The following is a 21,328-nucleotide window of genomic DNA, read 5'->3' as shown; positions in this document are numbered from 1 at the left end:
AATGCCATCCTCTCAGCTGTGCAGGCAATGCCATCCTCTCTGCTGTGCAGGCAATGCCATCCTCTCTGCTGTGGAGGCAGTGCCATCCTCTCTGCTGCAGGAGTTGCTTCCACTGCCAAACGTAATTTGTTGCAGTCATGTTCTGGTACCTGTATGGAATCTGCTCTGTACCCTTGTAGAGCATTTATATAGGGTCAGTATGGTGGGATCCAGGATAAAACAGAATCCCAGAATGGTTTGGGTTGGAAAGGACCTTAAAGATCATCTCCTTCCAACCTCCTGCCATGGGCAGGGACACCTTCCACTATCCCAGGTTGCTCCAAACCCCATCAAATCTGGCCTTGAACACTTCCATGGATGGGCCAGCTGCATGGGCAACCCTAAAGTCCATTTAGACACATTCTGTTCTCAAACAATTCCACTTAATTCTCTGTAGAAATTTAGAAGACCCCTCTAATTTTTCCTTCCTTAAATTGTCCTGTAATAACTTTGCACACTATTAGCAAGGCATTGTTGTCTGAATTTTCACCCTTATATTTTCCTTTCCAAAGCTAAGAAAGACCAAGAAGGAAAGAAAGTGGCCACCAGGAGAAAGCTCCACTCCCATTATGAGGTGAAGCAGGAGATTGGAAGGTAATTGAATTTTCCAACTGTACAGCATCACTGCCAGGGAATATCTCGTTGCCCATCTGAGCTGCTGAGGCAGAGGTGGGTCCTGAAAAGTCTGAAAAGGTGGAAGTAAAGGCAGATGTGGGACGACACTCCCAGGTGTGCTGGGAATGCTTTCCTGAGGTTTCTGATAGAGGATGGGACAGTGCAAACAGCTCCAACCAGAAAAAAACCCATCCAAAGGCTCACAGATTAGTGCCTGGGCATGGCTTCTTGGCAGTGGGAGCATCCCAATCCCGTCACATCAGGTCTGTCCCAGGGATCCAAGAGCACCAGCACGAGCCTGCATCACCCGCAACAGCTTTTCCCTTGCTGGGAACACGTTGCTTCGCTTTGGAGACAGCCAGGAGAGGGCAACAGCACCTCACACACAGCAAAATGAGCTTCTTATGCCGCAGAATTGAAGCACTGAGCAACAGGGAGCTGTCAAAGGCCAGGGTGTGGGAAATTCTCAGCCCAGGTCTGAACAGGGCTTGTCCTTCGATTCCTGCACAGGGGCTGCTTCAGCTTCGTGAAACGGGTGGTGCACAAAGGGAACAGGGTGTCCTGTGCTGCCAAATTCATCCCTCTGCGGAGCAAAACCAAGGCTCGAGCGCATCAAGAGAGGGATATTCTTGCCTCTCTGTCCCACGACAGAATTACCAGGCTCCTGGATGAGTTTGAAACACGAAAAACACTGATTTTGGTTCTGGAGTTGTATCCTTTTCTGTGCAGTTGTCTGAGGAGGCTGGGAAGTACTGGGTAGAGCTCATTTATTAAATATCTAAGCAATGAACCACTTTTTGGTTTTTTTTCCTGAGACAAAAGGGCACACAATCCTTCTCTGCACTGCAGGATAGCACAGCTCTGTGAGAGCTCCACTGCAGTCCTGGGCTTCTGCTGGGTGAGAAAAATCAGACTTGTGTACACAAGTGTGAATGAGTTATTAAGCACCAAAATTCTTTTCTGAAACATCTGGAAGTTACGGGCTCTGTTTCCATGAGATTCAGTCTGGGTGAGCATGAGGGAAATGCAGAGCAGAAACCCCAAAAGATTTGATTTCAGAAGAAGTGATACCAGGTTTAGAGCAGCCCAGTTCTGCAAGGACTCTGCTGCAGCAGAGACTTTCATGACCATCACGGTGCCTGAGATCACCTCGTGAATTCTGCTGTTGGCTGCATGGAGGTGGCTCCACAATCAAAACAAGCTTTTTCACGTGGTTCTGTTGTCCCTTAATGCCACTGCCAGATGCTCCAATGAAGAGCTCCTGGACCGTTTATTCAAGAAGAATGTGGTCACTGAAGCTGAGGTAATTTCTCTCTCTCATTTGAAAGTCCAGAGTTGGTTCTTTCTGCATTTTCCTTTTGGAATACGAGAAATGTCTTTGAACCAGTGATAACCTCTCAAAGCAGAATCAGCCCCTACAATGTGTTCCTATCAACTTTCACTGCTAAGCTGCCTTTCTTTGGGGAATAACTGGAAACAGCCAGTGGGTTTGACCACCAGCACTGCATTCAGCCTTAAAAAAAGACTGTATTTGCTCTATTTTCATAATTTCTTTGCTTCTTGTCATCTGCAGCTCCTGTATCTCCACTTACTTAATACCACTTTATCCCCTTATAACTATATTCTATCTACTCCCTTTCTGTCCTTAAAAGAAAAGCTGAAATTATGGTTTCTAAGGGATTTTTTTGAGATCCTTGGTGTTAAAAGTGCAAAATGTTTTACTTCTCCCATTTAGTAGCCAGGTGTCCGATATTTATTGGTAAAATTGATTTTTTTTTTAGAAATTCTCAGAGGGAAACATCAGAGAATTATGGAATGGTTTGGGTTGGGAGGGACTTTTAAAGATCAAATCTTGGTGAAATCAGGGACTCTCCTATTTAATCTGACAATAATCAGTTTAATAATTGTTTATTTAATACTTGTTTAATAGTTGACTCAATTCTTAGGTCAAACTGTATATCAAGCAAATTTTGGAAGGAATCAAATATCTTCATGACAACAACATCCTTCATTTGGACATCAAGGTAATGTGCAAGGGGAGGTCTGGCTTTTCCCAGCCTCTTGCTGGCCAGGGAATGGGTGTTCTCTGAGTTAATCTTACAACTGAAAATACTCCCTTCTCTCAAGAAAAATTCCTCCATTTATTTTTTTTCACTCAATAGCCACTGAATATCCTCATGGTTTATCCTGAGAGGGAAGACCTGAAGATCTGTGACTTCGGATTTGCCCAGAGGATCACACCCGTGGAGCCTCAGTACAGCAAATATGGCTCTCCAGAGTTTGTTGCCCCAGAAATTGTTTCCCAGTCACCAGTGTCAAAAGCAACTGATATCTGGTAATCTCTCTCATTTTCCTAAAAAGCTTTTCCAGGCCCTCAATGGCCTGCATTTCCATTAGCTGTTAATTAGTAAATGGAGCAGTGATAATAACACAGGAAACTGAAAGCGAATGCTGACAATCCAGAAGCCATCAGGGCTCTTTAAAGCTCCTTCTGTCTAATTATTTTCAGCCATAGTTGAACTCTGACTGCTAATTAATGCAAAGGAGCATCTTAGAGGAGATGATCTCTATTCCAGGCAGCAACTAGAGACAATGATCCTAAAGGGCTTTCTAGAAAAGGCAAACAACTCCAGTATTTTCAGCCTTTTCCTCTGCCTGTGCTTTAAAAATGAAGGATTGCTTGAGAACAGGTTTTAAAAATATTGAAGGGGGGAAATGAATGGAAAAAACAATAGCTTTTGGGATTTATTATCCTTGAAAGGTGAGGAGAAGGTGGTCTTGCTGTTCCAGGCTGTCCAGTGGCAGGAAGAGGGACTTGAAAAGGATGGATAAATAGTGACAAACATGACATTTGTGTTCCCTCTCTCCTCAGGGCTGTTGGAGTCATCACATATTTAAGGTAAATAAATCCTGGAAACGCTCCCTCAATAACCCTTTGTCCATCAGAGCCCTCCTGTACTTTCCAGTGAGGGATTTGAATGGAGCATTCAGTCCTTCCATAATAAGGACAATTTATTTTGTGGTTTCCTCCTTTCCTTTTCTGGTTGCTCCTCACGAACACTGCAAGTCCCAGGCACGGAATCCCTCAGATTTTTAAGAACCCCACGTAAGCATTTGTGCTTCTGCCATTTGAACAGAAAACAGAAGTCTAAAACCTGTCTCCTTTCATTTTATGGTGTTAATAAACAAGCCTCACGTGCAAGTCTCCGTTTGCTGGGGAGAACGACAGGAAAACTCTCCTAAATATCCAGAACGGGGAAATTTCATGGACCATTCCTGATGTTGTTCACTTGAGTGAAGATGCAAAGGACTTCATGAAAGGGATCCTGCAGCAGCACCCCAAGTGAGTGCCCTTCTGTGCATCCCTCTGCTGGTGTCTCAGTGGGCACATCCCAGCTCATCAATTGGTTTGAAAAAGTAGAAAGCTGAGTGAGACATGCTGCATTTTCCCCTAATTCTTCTTTATTATTCCCCATTACCCAACCCACTACTCGGATATTTGCCAAATTGGCCTCTCTCTGGTGGGGTGATGGCCTTCCTCCCTGCCTCCTCCAGGCAGAGGAGTTTCTGGAATGACACAGATGAGTGGGAAGAGCACGGACTGGTACAGAGGGAGTTACGCAAGAATTAAATAACATTGACCACATTCATTAAGCAATTTCAAGTACAAAAGTTGGCTCAAAGGCATATTTACAGGCACTTGATTTTAATTTCATTTCTACTCTTTCTGCCTGCTGCCAAAGCTATTTTCACTCTGGCCACATAAAGAGGCAAAGTCACTCTCAGGGCTGATCTGGACACCCTTGAACCCCTGCAGAGAGCCATGAGCTCTTCCCGAGGATCTGTGGGGAGCGTCAGACCGAAAAAGGAGGATGTTTTCACCTCCAGAGGAGAAAACCTTGGGTTGGAATCTGCTGTGTCTTGTTGGCTTCTCAGCTCTCAACCTAAGGACACACCCCAGAGTGTAGGAGGGTGCAGCAGCACCTCCAGGAAGATCAGTGGTTGCTGTTGGAGGTGATTTCCTGCTAAAATGTTGATCTGTTCTCTTACCAGAGCCAGGCCGAGTGCTTTGGACTGTCTTTCCCACAAGTGGTTCATGGTAAGTTTGTCCTGGTCCTTGATCAGTCCGTTTTCCCCAATATCCAATCTAAACCTCCCTGGTGCAACCCGAGGCCATTTCCTCTTGTTCTATCACGTCAGTGCAGAAAGGAAACTGGCCTTGCAGACCAAAGTTATGGTTTAAATTCCAAAGCCTTAAATCACCAAGGAAAAGAGTTAAAAATTAACAACAGCAAAAAGGATTTAATAGCATGCATTGAACAGGGCTTGCTTTTAGCACTGAAAAGCTGATTTTGTCTGCATTTAACTATGAAAGGACTGCAGGATTTGATCTACTGTAGCTTTCCTAAATTAAACAATCCTGTAAAGAGAGAATTCTAAAAAAACCCACCAAAACTTCTCAAAAAATGATGCCAGGATTTTTTAACCAATTATTTTCCTCTCATTCCACTTGGCAGCATAATGTCCCTCTTGAAGCAGCTCATTTCATTAATACCAAGCAGCTCAAATTCATTGTGGCTCGGAGCAAATGGCAGGTGAGTTGCCCTTAATCTGTGTTGATTCTGTTTAGTTATATCTGTTTTTAACTGCACCTGAATCTTTGAAAATCTTTTGGGCTTGGATCGCGAGCTCAGCAGAGATCTGAGCATGGCTCTGAGTTGGGAATAAGCCCAGGAGAGATGGATGTGTCAGGAATTAATTATCTAGGCTTTTGCAGCCTGGAGACCCCGGCAGGTGCCTGTAAGACACAAGGTTGTGTCTAAATTAGGTGCCCTCAGCTGCCTTTGCAATTGGACCTGAATTACACACGTGTCCCAAGAAAACGCCTCTTTTCCTTAAGTTCCCCAAAATAATTGGATTGATTGCCTTCTGAACATGCCAGTTTCTCTCTGCTGGCTACAAGGAGATGCCCAGCTTCAACTGAGATGCCCCACATGGCAGAATTTAGAGCAGAGGAATCCCACCTCCTGTACTGTCGAAGCTCTTCTGCTGGCCTAAGTCACTGTAGGTTGTATTGCAGTAGTGATTCTCTCATCTGATGCTTCCCATCAAAAACTCCTTTCCATCTGTTTTGAGTGGCCAGATTGACTTTGGAAGTCTCTAACGGAGTCCTGTTTCCCCCAGTCACAAGAGCAAGCGTGTTCCCTGAAGTCAATTTAATTTCACATCTGTGAATGAGGGGAGAGGAAGATTTGGAGAGCAAATGAGGCCTGGATTAGTGACATGTCCAGAGGGTGGCAATGTCTAATTAGACTCATGGGTGAGGTATTTAGGGGTGCAGGAGCTCATTTTGGTGTGTTTGCTTTACCACACTCCCACCACGTTCCCATCTCCTTGTGCTGTGTCTTGTTTTCCTTCTCAGCGCTCCCTGATGTGCTACAAATCCATCCTGGTGATGAGGTCCATCCCAGAAATCCTCGAAAGGACCCACGACAACACCTCCCTGGCCATCTCCCGACACCTCATTGAGGAAAGCACTTCATCCAGCACCAGTGGCTCCTCTTCGGACAATGAAAACTCAAATTTCCCCCAAAAGAGGCACTTTGGCTCCACCCCTGAACTACACTCGCCCATATTTGATGCCCCAAGTCATCCCGAGCCTCTGAAACGTGCAAGTGAACGGGAGCACTCCAAAGCCTCCATCCCTCCAGTAAAACCCATGAGGAGGAAATATGCTTCCACAAAGGCTGAGGTGGGGGACAAATCACCCCCAGAAAGCAAAGAGCTCATGGTGAGTATTTTACAGGAGAAAGAGGAGAGGCTCCAGCCCAGCCTTCAAGTAGAGCTGTCCCAAAGAAGTGGTGCTGCCGAGCCTTCATCCCTGAGAGATTCCACGGAAAGCACATCGCTTCCGCATCAGAAAGAAAAACCAGACACATCTTTATCTGAAAAGGACAGAGTTGAAGAGGCAGGGCATGGGACAGAAAAGCCATCTGCCTGTGTTCCCAGGCAGAGTGTCATTAAAAGCACCTTCTACAGCCAAGCAACTGAGCTGCCTTCAAGGCCACCTTCCTCACCAGGCAGGGAGTTCAGAAGGCACCTGGACAGAGCCAGAAGGACTTTGAGGAAGGCTGGGTATTCAAAGGTGCCCCTCAGTGGACTCCGTGAACCCCTCCTTGAGCAGTTTGAACTGGAAGAAGAAGAAGAAGAAGGAGGAGGAGATGATCGCAGGGAAAGCCTGCTGGGATCCTTGACCAAATCCGCGTCGTTTGACACTGCCAGGAAGCCACCACACCCTGCCATTGCTGGTGCCAGCCGCAGCCATTCCCTGGATGACTACAGGCTGAGAGCCTCCAGATCCTTGAGGGAGCAAGATATTTTGGAGGAGGACTGTGATTTATTGTCCCAGGAGAGCTGCCCTGAAGGCAGTGATCACTGCGACACTTCCACAGGGCCTGGCAAGGGATGTTCTGCAGATGCAACAGAGCAAGGGGACATCAGGAGAGCCAGCAAGGACTGCTCAGGAGAGAAGCCCTCTCCCTCCACACATTGTGAGGGGAATGGGTGCCCACCTGCTTTTATACAACAAGTAGAGGGACTTCCAGTGTCACCTCACAGGAGTGAGAATAGGAAACGTTTGCTGAGGAAGTCAAAAGCCACTGAGATTGAGGAGGACATTGAATGTTTGGAAAGCAAAAGCCCCATTCCAACTGCCCAGTGCTCAGGTGTAACAGCATCATCAGCTCCAAAACATGAGAGCATGGAGGGCAAATCTGCCTCTGCCCGTGCCTCTGACTCTGCTTTTCAGGAGGGCAAAGAGTCCATTTCAACCCTCACACAGTCGGAGATCACCTCCAAGTCATCTCCTCCGAGTAAGGGAGGGGTGTGTCTGTCCCAGGAGTCTGCTCCCACCGGCACCCACCCAGATCTAACAGGTGGAAGCTTGCTTATCAAAAGGGCAGCCCCAGCCCCACCTTGGAAAGACAAAAGGCAGAAACATTCAGATGAAAAGACTTCTGCTCCTTGTGTTGCTGAATCTGAACCCATGGAGCATGAAAGCTCTGCTGTTCCTACAGAACAAACAGAAACCAATTCACTTCCAGTATTTAAAGACAGAAGTCAGGAAATTCCTGGGAAAAGTGTTCCAGCAGCTACTGTCATGGTGGGCAAACGACCAGGTACAATCACACCTGGTGAAGGTGCTCCTCAGAAGCTGAAGATCCGTAAAGAGGTGAGATCTGCTGTCCTGGAAGATGCAGGAGTGGGTGTTACAGGAATCACTCCACCATCAGCCCACGGTGGTGAAAGCCAAACATACAAGAAGGGTCCTGTTTACTTAGACACAGCATCAGCTGTCCTGAAGGGAGAGCAACTCGCTGTTTCCAAAATCCCACCACCAGGATCAGTGCCAGCTCCGGTCTCAGATGGAGCACAGCAGGCTCACAGTAAGGAGAAATTTGCTGCTCTGAGGAGTAAAAGCCCAGCTGTCACTGAGATTGTTTCCAGTTTGGCCCATGAAGGAGCTGAACCCCAGGAGGCTCCTGAAGGCCATGGCTCAGAGCCTGCTGCTCTGGAGAGCACACACCCAGCCAGAGCTGTGTCCTCCCAAAGCACTGTCCTCCCTCAGGTCTGGGAGAGTGAAAATCAGGAACATCCAGAGGTGTCACTTCACAGTGAGATGAGATCTGTTGTGACAGCAGGTGGAAGCCGAGCAGCTGGACAGGCTGTGGCTGCTCCTTTCCCCAAGGCTGGACATGGGGTGTTTGAGGAGGACAGGGCTGGGATTTTGGATAGGCTGGAGAGTGGGAGCCCAGGTACATTAACTGCTTCACAACCAGAAGTTGCTCCAGCTTCAGCCTATGAAGTGGAATGTGAGGAATATCCAGAAGTTTATGGTGAGGATGGAGGCGTTGCCTTAGAAAGTGGAAGATCCGATGCTGGAAAAGCTGTCCCACCACTGCTCCGCGGGGATCATGGTCAGGAGATGTCACATCACAGATCATCTTTCTACAGTGATGAGGAGTCTGCTGTGCTGGAGGGCTTAGTGGACGAGATGGTTTCCCTCTCTGAGGAGATGAATGTTTGGGCAGAGTCAGTTTCTGGAGAGAAGGAAAGCAGGAAGCACATTTCTCCTCGCACACATATGTTCTACAAAGGCAGCCAAGCACACATGGACACCTCCTTCCCTTCCGTCCAACAGGGTGGAAGAGGAGAAGTCTCCGAGCAGGATGACCTTGCAGAACCCTACCTTGCCCTGAGTGAGGAGCCAGGAGTCCTGGAAGGGCAGGGAGCACGGATAGCTCCTCATGAATGTGAGCAACTGGAGGACTTGGCATTTGAGACCCCCCCTTCCAGCCGAGAGAGCATTTCCTCAACAGAGAGCTTGGACACTGGAAAAAGACCCATCCATGTGCCAGTGATCAAGGACACTGGCAAACACCCTGAAGTTTCTTTGGTGAAAATCAAAGACCTGGCAGATGAAACACCCAGTCTTGGCAGTGGCCCTCAAAAATTTGACATCTCAGAGGTGGAGCCTGCCTATTTGAATTTCTCGGATTTGTACGACATAGTCTATTTTCCATTCGAGTTTCTGAGCTATAAGAAGCCTTCACCCAAACCAGTTCCTAGACGGTTCATGCTCCTTGAAAGGGCAAGGTCCCCTCCTGCAGGACATCTCCATAAGGATAAAAGACTGTGCATCAGGGAACAGGAAGACAAGAACAGGAAGAACCGCTTGGAAATATCTGAGGATTCAAAGGCAACTAACTTACTAGCCATGGGGAAAGGGGCAGAGAACCACAAAGAAATGTATAGCTCCCAAAAGTACTCCAGTGGAAAGCAGAAAAGCTCCTTCCACACCAAGCCTGGACTCTTTAAGCCATATGCAAGGTCTCACTCAGTGGAGCAGTCGGTGGAGCAGAGTCTGAAGAAGAAAGTAAAAGCTTCTGTTGCCCATATTTCAAGAATCCTAAAAGGAAAGATGTCTCCTGAGCCAGAGGAAGGTAATTATCTCACTCTGTTCCTTCACAGATGTGCTGCTATAACTGGGCTCTGCTAAAGCTGCCTTTTTCTTTTTCCCCAGCATATCTGAAGCTGTGATTAGACTGGGATTGCAAATCTGGCTGTGGCAGGTTCTGAAATCAGCACTCTCCACCATCAGGTCTCTGTTAGTGGCTAGCTTCAGTGCAGAGTCAGCTGGGTTAATCCACTGATGGAAGGGGCTCAAATTCCCTGTTTGAGCTTGCACAGCAGCAGTTCAGGGCTGGGTGATGCTTTCCTTGCTGCAGTTATCATCTGACCATGGCAAAAAAGGTTTCAGTGACTGGGAGAAGCTGAAGTCACCCTGGCTACTGGACATCAGAATCTGTCCTTTCTTCGCTGCCATCCCTGGATATTCCCTGTTCCTCGAGGACAGTGTTCTGTTTGCAGCAGCTGGCACAGCCTTCCCTGTTAATCAAAGGCCCGCTAATAAGGGAACCTGTGATTGTTTATGTGTGAAGGCAGAACTGTCACTGCAAATGGATGCCACGGGGAGAAGGATGGCCTTGAATGACTTCTCATCCTTTCTCATAACAGAGTTTGGTGAGCTGGAAAGTGAGGCAGCAGAAAAGGAGCTGTTGGTAGGGGCCGAAGGATCTCTGAAGAGGAAATCAGCACTGCCTTCATTCAAGCTACCAAGCCTCATCCCAAAGGAGAAAGGTATTGCTGTGGCAGGAGTAGTTGGTTTCTTTTACCTCCAGAGGGTGATTTAGCAAAGCTGAACTTGCTTTTTCCCTGGGAAGTTCCCCCTTGACTCCATCAGGAGCATTTTCCAAGGTCAGGTTACTGCCCCAGCATTCAGCAGAGCCCAGACAAACACTGGGAAGGGCAGGTGTGGGAGGCTGGCAGCCCCTGGCCACTGTGGAGAAGAACCCCAGAGAAACACAGAAGAAAACCTGAGTTCCCCTTTCCCATGGAGATAGGAGCAGATTTGATGCTCTGTGGGGTTTTTCTTTCTTCAACATCCACCTTTCATGTCTCCTCTCTTCTTCTGTTGTCTTGATCACAGAATCATTTAGGTTGGCAAAGACCTCTAAGATAATCATTGAGTCCAACCATTAACCCAGCACTGCCAAGGCCACCACTAAACCATGTCCCCAGGTGCCACACACCTGTTAAATCCCTCCAGGGATGGTAACGCTTTCCTGGGCATTCTCCTCCAATCCTTGACAACACTTTCCATGAAGATATTTTCCCTAATATCCAATCTCAGCCTTCCTTGGTGCAACTGGAGGCCGTTTCCTCTGGTCCTATTAGATCCCCTCATCCTTGAAATTCCATAATTTAGTTTTGCCCCCACATTTAGGCTCGGCCAGAGGAACACCCTTGCTGTGACAGGGTCTCCCTCTCCTCTGAGCTGTTCTGCTGCCTTAGCTGTGCCAGGGCTGGGCAGATATTCCCCATGGATTTTCCAAGATCCATCTGGATCTGTCACACTACACCCATGGGTGAACGGGGTTCCTTCACCTGTGTGCTCAGTGCCTGTGGGATTCTCCAAACAGTGGTCAAAGGAATGGCAGACCATGAACCAGAAAAGTTCTGGACCCCATTAAAAATGCTTTCTGATGTCCTGCAGGGATTTGTTTTCCACAAAGCTCTCCTGGCTATTCTGAATCACCGCTTTTCCCCCTCTCTGCAGCCCCATTGTTCGTTGAGGAGCTCATGGACCAGGCTGTGGCCGCCGGACAGTGCGTGACGCTCTCGTGCCGGACGGCAGCTCACTCCTCCCTGCACATCAACTGGTTCAGAGGTGACACTGCCAATCCTCCTGAGAGTCCCTGACCCCCAGGACAGGGCTGCAGGGAGAGCTTTAAACACCTTGGTATCAATTTGCAGGGTACTTATCTCTCCCATCTCCTGCTTTCCAGATGGGATACCTGTCCAGAGCAGCAGCCGGATCCTCATCTCATCCACACTCAAACACTTCCAGCTGTTAACGATCCTCTCTGTTAATGCTGAGGATTTTGGAATTTACACCTGTGTGGCTACAAACTCCCTGGGCTCAGCATCCACCTCTTGTGTCATACGGAAAGCAGGTGAGAGAAGGAGTCGCTACAGAAATAGGTACTTAAGTACTTCTGCCCCAAAATGTGACCTGTGAATACCTTTGAGGTGAGATTTCTGCACATGGGTGCAGAGAAAAATCTCTCCCTGGCTGTGGTCCACAAGGGAGGACCACAATGTGCAGGGTTCATTCCCTCTTCTTCACTCTTTCTCTCCTGGATGAAGAACCACTCCAAGACAAAATCTTAGTGCTGAATTTAAATTAGGGTTGGTTAAATTGCTGTTCCACTAGCTGTGTGTACATATATGTATATATTAAAAATATATACATGTTTTACACATATATACAAATAATATCTGTAGCTGAGACCTGCTGGGTGTAGAGTTTTGTATCACTGCAGTGCTGCTGTGAACACTCATGGGGTCTGTGCCTCCTCTCCACAGAGGTTCCCCCCAGCCCTCCACCCCCTGACATCGTTGAGGTCTACAAGGATGGAGTACAGATGGTTTGGAAACCTGTGGAAACCAACATCCCTGTCCATTACACTGTCCAGTGCAAGACTGAAGGTAAAGCACTGTCCTTATGCTTTGCAAGGAACACCTCGGTTTGTATGATCTCTTCACCAGATGGATATGTTATTATTATTCAGAAACAACCTGATTTAACTCCCTAATTTAGAGTTAGGAATGGAATTCATTCTACACTTCAACAGCCGTCATTTAGCCATCTAAAAGCTAGGGGTTGTGCTGGTTAAATCAGCCTGGAATTTGCATAATACCAAGGCTTTGCTAAAGTGTGAATCAAACAAGGCTGTGTGGAAGCTACAACCAAAAAGTGAGCAGCCACAGGAGAAAATGCCTGCTCTGATATGCAGCTCTGAGTAATCTGACAAAATTAGACACTAATAAGACAACATCATCTCAGGCTTTCTGCACAGTGTTGGAGAAAGATGGTTTATCAAACAGGCAATTTATCCTCTGCTGAACAGCTGTGCTTTCTTTTCCCACTGGCTATGGAGGAAGCTTAGGGCAAAGAGCCAGGACAAGATAACCAAATTTTGGCAAAACTGAATCACCCCTTTGATATTCTCTCTTGAGGCTTGGTCCAGAGGCTGATGAAAGTCAGTGGAGTAGTTAACCATGGAATGGGTTGGGTTGGAAGGGACTTTAAAAATCATCTCATTGCAGCCCTCCTGCCATGGGCAGGGACACCTTCCACTGTCCCAGGCTGCTCCAAGCCCATCCAGCCTGGCCTTGGGCACTTCCAGGGATTCAGGGGCAGCCACAGCTGCTCTGAGCACCCTGTGCCAGGGCCCCAACACCCTCTGAATAATAAATTCTTCCTGACATCTAATCTAACCCTTTCCTCTCACAGTTTAAAGCTGTTTCCACTCATCCTGTCGCTATCTGCCCTTGTCAAAAGTGGATGTTTTCCTGTTTAGTTACAAAAGCTTTGTATCGAATCCCCAAGGCTGTTCTGCCTCTCTTGGGATGGCTTTGCTGTTGTTATTATCAGTGTGATGTCTGATAGCAATTCCTGCTGCAGCCACACAAACACAGCCCTTTGGATTCAGCTGCTCCATGTTCCTTCACTTAATTCTCCAAACAAGCAAACACACAAACATTCCTTTCTGCATTAGCATGGGCATGGGCAGCAGCTTTCTGCCTTTTCCCTCTGGAGCTGGTGTGAGTCACTTTTCCTCCGACACCACTTTTTTAATCATTGTTCCTTTTGACACAAATGTAGGAGAGATTTTGGGGAGGACAAAACCACAAGTTCTTCCAATTAGGAAGAAAAATGGGAAACAGCATCTACAATCTTCCACTGTGTTCTGTGTATTTGGCAGGAATATGCAAGGTCCTGCTCTCCTGAGCACATGAAGATTAAGATAATCAGGAATAAATTCCTTGTTTTATCCATTATTTGACAACAGGCTTTTGTACGCTGCTTCTGCAGATCTTTATTTCTAAGCTGTGTCTGCTCCTTCTTGCACAAACACAGCCCCCAATTCAACCAGTACCCTGCAAAGTCATTGATACCTTGGGTCTGGGTGGGGAATTGCTGCTTGTCCAATGGTTTGAGGCTCTCTGCCAGAGTTTATTTGAATGGATGGATGGGTTTAATCTCAGGCAGTCGTAGAGAGTTGGGTTCAGCCTTGAGCACAGCAGCAAAATATGGGACACCACATCATGTGGAAGGAATGTTGATTAAATGTTTGCTGGTGATTTTCTCCTTCCTAACTTAGTCCCATGAATAATGAGTCCAGAACATACCTACAATTACAGTTCTGTGAGAAATCATAAAATTCATAAAAGCTGAGTAAAACTGCCCATGTTTCCAACACTGGATTTGTTAGGATGGTGTTAGTGGATGGTTCTGTCCAGGAATCCTGCACCTCATGGTCTCAATTGGATTCAAGACACAGCCAACAGGGAAAAAAAAATCAGTGATTTATCATTAGTTTGGAGTTCTTGATGTATATTTCCAGTAGAGTTTGGTGGTAAGAATTAGATAAAGAGGAAAAAATACAGGAAGGTTTCACCACTCCTCTGGAATAATATTGGCACAACTTGGAATTATCAGACATAAACCAGCTGATTTTAGAGAAGAATAACACAGGTACAGCCCAAAAGTTGGCCATGGTAAATTGGTTTCTCCATATTCCCAGCACATAAGTAAAGTTAGTAGAAAAAGAAAACTCAAACCACAACAAAACCCCAAATCTCAAAAAACCTCCAACCTGTTGTGACCACCCCAAATGAGTCCTGATCTCTCTTCTCTCTTTCCTTGGTTAAGATGGGGAGTGGACGACTCTCGCTTCTGACATCACCGACTGCTGCTACTACGCCAGAAATCTCCCCCAGGGGTTCATCTACCACTTCAGGACAGCCTGCACCAACAAGGCAGGGATGGGCCCCTACAGCAACCCCTCTACCAAAGTGAAAATCACTGGGAAGGATCAGATGGGTAAGATCAAATGACAAGAAACCATTGGGATTTCCTACATCAAACCCACTGCATCCTTTTAGCTGTGGGCCCAGAAGCCAAGAGCAAGTGAATCAAGGCCAATTCCACTTGGCTCAGGGTGGTTTGGGGCTTTTGCATATAAAATTCTATTATTTTCTAATTATTTTCTGATTCTGGATGCAGGGAAATAAGTACAAACATATTAAAAAACCCAATAAGGTAACAGCATCATGTAAATACAAACAATATGTAAATATATATAAAATTAAATAGTAAAACAAAAACCTGGGAACTGTAGATCACCTATTGAAGACACACTCAGTTTTGATTTGAAATCATGAGAAAATTGTACAATAAATGTGTCACTGGAGGCATTTATCTACTGATACAGATTTTGCCCTGGTGAAAACTCTGGACTTTCTTATATTACAGACTAAATGCTAAATTCAGTAGTTAACTTCTCTATTCTGGTGTTTTCCATTGGGAATTATTGTCCTTCAGTGGTGAATGTTCCAGCTGTATTTTGGCTCTAAAGTAAAGAAAGCTCAATTTACTATTTTTTCACCTGTTTGACTACTTTGTACTACTCATATGTTTTTAAAATTAAGAGATCCATAACCCCACAGCAAACATATCTTCATAGCAAAGGAAATGTCCTTTCTGTGAAGAAACAGAAGGATGGTCTAGCTGGAATTTCCTCCCAATGGAGAGGACTGGTCTGTAAAAATCGGTTCACAGAGATATTTTTAACTCACCCCAAGTCCTCTGCTTTCCATTTTCTCAGGATTAGTTATCATGAATGTGTCCAGCATTTCCAAGCAGATGCTTTAAAGGGATGCTATAGTATTTCAGGGAGTGCTTGGACACAACCACACGCCAGAACCAGAGCAACAAGTTCCAGCTGCTGTCCTGAAATGTCCTACCACAAGAAGTTTCTAATTTCTTGTCAGTGTTCACCATGTCCTGAGGACTTGTTGTGTGAGAAGACAAGAAACAGTGGCTAAGATGTTTGATACCATAGCACAGAACATAGAATCTATCTCGTTCTGTCTGGAGTGGCCACACCAGGGAATTTTTGGGTGGACAGAGCAGAATCTGTTGCACTCCAATAGCACTGAGTGCCACAGCTGGAACACAGAGTCGCCTGGAGAAAGCTCTGCTTGTTGTTGCTCATACATAGCAGGGAAGACTCAGAGAGGCTCCGGTTTCCACACAGAGCTGTTTTCCCATGTAACCCCTGTCCCTTTTTCCCTGCAGAGCTTCGTGCTGCCACGCAGGAGTTCCCATCAGCTGCTTCTGAAGACGAGAGTGAAATGATCACACCACCTGAGCCCTTCCCTACCTACCAGACCTACGCCTTCCAAACCGAGATCAAAAGGTAGAGAATCCAACTGAGCTTTCAGGGAAATCCCACATCTGAAGGAGCAGCTCTCCTATGAGGAAAGGCTGAGAAAATTGGGGTTGTTCAGCCTGGAGAAGAGAAGCATTGGGGTGACCTAATTGTACCTTCCAGTACCTGAAAGGAGCCTACAAGAAAGATTGAGAAGGACTTTCTATAACAGGACAAGGGGATAGCTTCAAACTGAAAGAGAGTAGGTTTAGATTAGATACTATGAAAAAATTCTTCCCTGTGAGGGTGGTCCCTGGCACAGGTTGTCCAGAGAAGCTGTGGCTGCCCCATCCCTGGAAGTGTTCAAGGCCAGGTTGTTTTACCACCCTCATTATAAAAAAACCTTCTTCCTCACATTGAGTCTAAATCCACCTTCTTTTAGTTTAAAACCACCACCCCTTGTCCTGTCACAACAGATGTGCTGGGCAGCAGGGCAGCCACTTGATTTATCATGAAGTGAGCCCAGGGCTAACAAAGTTTCCTGTCCTTGCTTCATCAACGTTCGCAGCCACCATTTCAGTCAGGATGCTGGGATTCAACTTTCTCTGCCTAAAAGAGAGACACTGACTTCTGTTGCCAAAAAGGAGTAGTTCTCTTGCTCTCTCTTCTCTCTCCAGAGGAGTTAAGCTCTCACTCCTGTAATTTAAAGTGACTGTACAGTTTAAAGACACAGGAGGGTGTGCAAACTGTGACAATAGATGCAGTAACTCCCCACCAGGCACAGATGAAAAACACAGCATGGGATCCTGGTGGTTTTAGAGAACAGAAGAGAAGCCTAACGTGCCTTTGTGTCCCTTTGTACCAGGGGCCGATTCAGCATCGTCCGGCAGTGCCGGGAGAAGGTGAGCGGCAAGACTTTGGCTGCTAAAATCATCCCTTACTGGCAAGAGGACAAGCAGGCTGTGCTGCTGGAGTACCAGCTGCTGAGGAAGCTTCACCACACAAACATAGCCCAGCTGAAGGGCGCCTACGTCAGCCCACGGCACTTGGTGCTGATCCAGGAGATGTGTGTGGGACCAGAGCTGCTCCACTCTTTGGCGTTACGGTAAGAACAAGAGGGAAGGGTTTTCCAGTCAGGGCTGGTGTCGGGAGGAAAACACCTGTTGCTTTGTCCTGACAAACTGGATCATTCCTCTTCATCTGTTCCAATGTGGTATCATTGCACACAGGATTTGTAAAGTGTTTGTTCTGCAACTTCTTGTGAGATAAAAAAATTACTTGAGGTCCCTACAGCGGGACAACTCAGGGCCACCCAGCTGAGATGCTGAAAGCAGTTTAGAGTGGTTGATACGAAACCCCGTCTCCCAAAAAGTGGATGTTACTGTGGGTCAGGAAGATTCATTTTTTCTCACAACAGCACAGAATGGATCTGCTGAAATCATGTGGTTAAAAGCAAGGGAATGGTGGGCATCAAATCTGCTTTCTCTCTTTCAGCTCTACAACACCCTGAACTTCTTGCACCTGTAAACCTGACTCACAGGATGGACCAGCCTCTCCACATACAGCAGATTTGCTAAAATGGAGTTGTTTCTTCTTGACTCTCAAGGGCCTGATGGGCTCAGACACCCAGGGAAGGGTGATAGTGGGTGTAGAAAGTCATTTTTTGGACACGCAGACAAGACACCTCAGTTTTCTATCCCCTTTCTCCCACCAGAACATCGTACTCAGAGGTGGAGGTCCGAGACTACCTGTGGCAGATCCTCAGTGCCACCGAGTACCTCCATGCACACAACATCCTGCACCTGGACCTCAGGTCTGAGAACATGATCATCACTGAGCCCAACTTGCTGAAACTCCTGGATTTTGGGAACGCACAGTTCTACACACCAGACAAATTTATTACCATGGACAAATGCTCGGACTATGTCGAAACCATGGGTGAGTAGAGTTCAGTCACAATGACTTGGGGTTTATCTGCAATCTGTGATAAACAGAAAAACACAAACATTGGTCAAGGCAGCAGTAGGTCCCAGCAAGGAAAGCTTTCCAAGTGCTGCTCTGCAGTGACAGCGTGAGTTTGTGGGAGCAGTGAGTGGTGACAGCTGTCCCACTGCAGACCACAGGGGACAGAGCTCACAGCAAAGCCACCCTGGCTGGCATCCATGTGTCCATTTATCCGGGGATAAAGCACTGCTGCCATCTGCCCAGAGGTCCTCATGGTTTCACGGCAATTAGCATCCCCATGGGTCTCCCACCCCAATCAGCTCCCTGTCCTGGGAGCCGCCTCTGCTTCCCTCTTGGGAAGGCAGCAAAGCATTAAAGTACCCACTGCTTTTGTGCTGCTCCCAGTGAGTTGGAGAGGATCTTGGCTCATACCAGCTTACTTTTCCAGCTCCAGAACTGCTGACAGAGCAAGGAGCCCTTCCCCAGACTGATATCTGGTCCGTCGGAATCACAGCCTTCATCATGTGAGTCAGTTGATTGTTCCCTGCCCTGTGAGTGGCTTTAAAACCACAATTTCAGAGAGTTAATCTCAGCTGTGCCCCCTCTCCTTGGCAATGACATGGAAAACTGTGAGATGGAGGGGATGGATGGGCAACCTGTGCCAGGGCCTCACTGCCCTCACAGGGAAGAATTTCTTCCCAATATCTAATCCATAGCTCTCCTCTTTTAATTTAAAACTGTTCACCCTTGTCCTGCCACTACAAGCCCTTATCCAAAGTCCCTCTCCAGCTCTCTTGGAGCCTCGTTAGGTGCTGGAAAGGGCTCTAAGGTCTCCCTGAAGCCTTCTCTTCTCCAGCATGAACACTCCCAACTCTCCCAGCCTTTCCTCACAGCAGAGGTGCTCCATCTCTCTGATCACCTTGGTGGCCTCCTTGGGACTTACTCCAACAGCTCCACATCCTCCTTATGCTGGGAGCCCCAGAGCTGGAGGCAGCTTCATGTTATCAATTCTCTTCTTGTGGGGCAGGTTGAGTGCCAACTACCCCATCAGCTCTGATGCACCCTGTGAATTCCTGAGAACAGCCAGGAAGGGCAAACTGAAGCTCACGCGGTGCTATGCAGGTCTCTCCGGGGGAGCAGTGTCCTTCCTCCAGAGCACTCTGTGTGCAAACCCTTGGTAAGATGCTGTCTGTCCTCCCAGCAGCACAGCTGGTGCAGATCCTGGGTATTGCCCCTTCATTTGCAAGGAGCCTCCTCACCCAGCACGGATCCCTGACTGACCCCTCACCTTTGTCTGTCCTAGGGGAAGGCCGTCAGCCTCCGAGTGCCTTCAGAGCCCATGGCTCCAGGAGACAGGTTTGGACAACAGGCAGCAAGCACTGGTCACCTTCCCCACCATCAAACTGAGGAATTTCCTCATGGAACGGGAAAAGAAGAGGGGACTGCTGTGCTCCAAGTATGGCCTCATGATTGCACAGTGACATGGATGTGGTGACAGATGGGAATTGCCTCCCTGTGCCCTCCTGCACTGAGTGTTTGGTACCAAACCCTCCTGCCAAGCTGCTGTGCAACAGCTGAGCTGGGGGAGCTGCTCTCTGCCCAGCCCCACTGTGTTTTATCTGTATGTCCTGCCTGCCACGGGCTGCTTCTGTGTATGTGTGACTCGTGGGGGGAACTGGCCCATTGGACAGTGAAGGCAGCAAATCCAACAGTGAACTTGTAACATGCAGATTTTGTACCACTAAGAGACTTTGCCACTTTGAAGCTGAGCTGCTCTTCCCTGGGGAGCAGGGACACATCTACCCAGAGATCCCAGAGATGTGGTGGTAGTATCCCTGGCAAAGGCTGAGTGTTTTAATTCTTTAAAAAAAATCCTCAAATGTCACGTTCCTCTTTGAGCTTCAAACCCTGCTTTCCTCTGCAAAGGATGGTGTTGGCTGTGTTGTTGCTTTGTTCTCATAACCTCAGTGTTCCTTCGAGTTTCTCTGCAGTGATTGACGTATCTGTTGGTTCCCTCAATTTTCCATACAAGCAGCAGTAAGTGGAGGCTTTCTCAGAGCTGTGTCTGGCTGTGTTTAGAGGAAGGAGAACACAAAAACATTTCCTAATGCATTACAGCTCAGTACTAGAAGTAAGGCTGTTTATCCAGGGGCGTTCTTTCCCAACAAGTTTAACCCATATTGTTCCAAACCTGAAAGGTGGAGCATCGTGACTCCTTCCCTTGCTCAGCATGCAGAGCAGGAATTGTCACTGAGAGCAGAGGAGCTTTCCCTGTGCTGTGGAGAGCAGACACTGACTCAATAGATTGTAAAACTTGAGATGTTGAAGTAAAATTGTCTTCACTGTGTGCTACAGGAGAGAAACCCAAGGGCTTAGGGCCAGACTCTGTGCTCAGTTCTCTGGTGGGACAGACACTGCAATGAGGGCTGCCCCCCAGGAAACCTTTCAAGACTCTGGATTCCATCCAATTTAACTTCTTTTACAAATCCAGTCAGGTTTTTTGTTGGCACAGGCTGGTTCTTTGCTCTTGCTGATGCACTTCAGGATGGAAAGCTCAGTGGCAGTGAAAAACCTATCTAAACACAAAACTTAATTGTAGATTAACTCACTTGGAGCTTTCACACTCTTTCATATATGACTTCTTTTTTTTTTGCTTCTCACAACTGCATGCATTTGAGCATGTCTGAGATCTTTTATAGACCCAACATTGTTAGGTTAAATAAACCATTCTGATGAGCAAGTAAAGCCAGATTTTTCTGTGGAATCACTGTCATTATTTTTATATCCCTTCCCTGAGCTCTGTCCTTATTTGTGCAGCACACATCCCTCGCCCCTCAGTTCTGACCTGGACTCTTTGTGATAACCAGTATACACTGTCGATGAGCACGGAACAACTTCCACGCAAGATATCCACACAAAAAATCCTTTTCCTAGAGCTTTGGAAGGAGGACATCACTTGGTCAGGATGTGATGATGGCTCTGAGCTGCCCAGCTATCCCAAGGTATTCCTGAGCATGGTTTGGAGCTTGCACTGACCAGAATATGAGAAGTGCTTCGGAGGAATAAACTCATGGGTGACAAGAAAAATAGGTGAGAGCTGTTGATGGAGCATGGAAGGAGTGAAAAGATGCTGGAATTGCTAGTGGATATATCAGCTGTCAGAATGAAGCCTCACAGGTAGTTTTTGTTTCCCTTGGTTCTGCCACAACTGCTTGATAGTTTCTGCCTGAATTTCCACCACCACCACCATGAGGTCAGGACTAACAACCAGTCTGGCAGGCTGGGATAGTTTGCCCTTAACACACAGTTACAACATCACCCTGCCCTTTGCAGAACAAAGCTGGATCTGATGTTTGGATATGTGTGAAAATGTTTGAGTTTCATTCCTC

General features: G+C 47.0%; 1 protein-coding gene across 7 annotated transcripts in view; it reads left to right on the top strand.

Moving 5' to 3' along the window:
* The window catches only part of OBSCN (obscurin, cytoskeletal calmodulin and titin-interacting RhoGEF), a 163,367-nt gene extending 142,679 nt beyond the window's left edge, over window positions 1-20,688 (top strand). For all 7 annotated transcript variants that reach the window (XM_042043235.1, XM_042043236.1, XM_042043234.1 and 4 more), the window contains 21 exons: window positions 552-633; window positions 1,165-1,365; window positions 1,897-1,957; window positions 2,601-2,678; window positions 2,817-2,989; window positions 3,527-3,553; window positions 3,845-3,997; window positions 4,708-4,753; window positions 5,172-5,249; window positions 6,077-9,656; window positions 10,231-10,353; window positions 11,333-11,443; window positions 11,562-11,729; window positions 12,142-12,264; window positions 14,495-14,665; window positions 15,923-16,043; window positions 16,861-17,100; window positions 17,710-17,933; window positions 18,388-18,463; window positions 18,967-19,116; window positions 19,243-20,688. In XM_042043235.1, the coding sequence (XP_041899169.1) occupies window positions 552-633; window positions 1,165-1,365; window positions 1,897-1,957; window positions 2,601-2,678; window positions 2,817-2,989; window positions 3,527-3,553; window positions 3,845-3,997; window positions 4,708-4,753; window positions 5,172-5,249; window positions 6,077-9,656; window positions 10,231-10,353; window positions 11,333-11,443; window positions 11,562-11,729; window positions 12,142-12,264; window positions 14,495-14,665; window positions 15,923-16,043; window positions 16,861-17,100; window positions 17,710-17,933; window positions 18,388-18,463; window positions 18,967-19,116; window positions 19,243-19,420 (6,164 nt within the window). In that variant the 3' untranslated portion in view covers window positions 19,421-20,688. The remainder of the gene's footprint in view (window positions 1-551; window positions 634-1,164; window positions 1,366-1,896; window positions 1,958-2,600; window positions 2,679-2,816; window positions 2,990-3,526; window positions 3,554-3,844; window positions 3,998-4,707; window positions 4,754-5,171; window positions 5,250-6,076; window positions 9,657-10,230; window positions 10,354-11,332; window positions 11,444-11,561; window positions 11,730-12,141; window positions 12,265-14,494; window positions 14,666-15,922; window positions 16,044-16,860; window positions 17,101-17,709; window positions 17,934-18,387; window positions 18,464-18,966; window positions 19,117-19,242) is intronic.
* Window positions 20,689-21,328: the final 640 nt, after the last annotated feature.

Source organism: Corvus kubaryi, unplaced genomic scaffold (genome assembly GCF_017639235.1).
Source record: "Corvus kubaryi isolate FWS band 111438036 unplaced genomic scaffold, C.kubaryi_AGA036_p1.0 37398, whole genome shotgun sequence".
Taxonomy (NCBI): Eukaryota; Metazoa; Chordata; class Aves; order Passeriformes; family Corvidae; genus Corvus; species Corvus kubaryi.
Note: the sequence above shows the minus strand (reverse complement) of the source record. Positions and strands in the feature narration are given on the sequence as shown.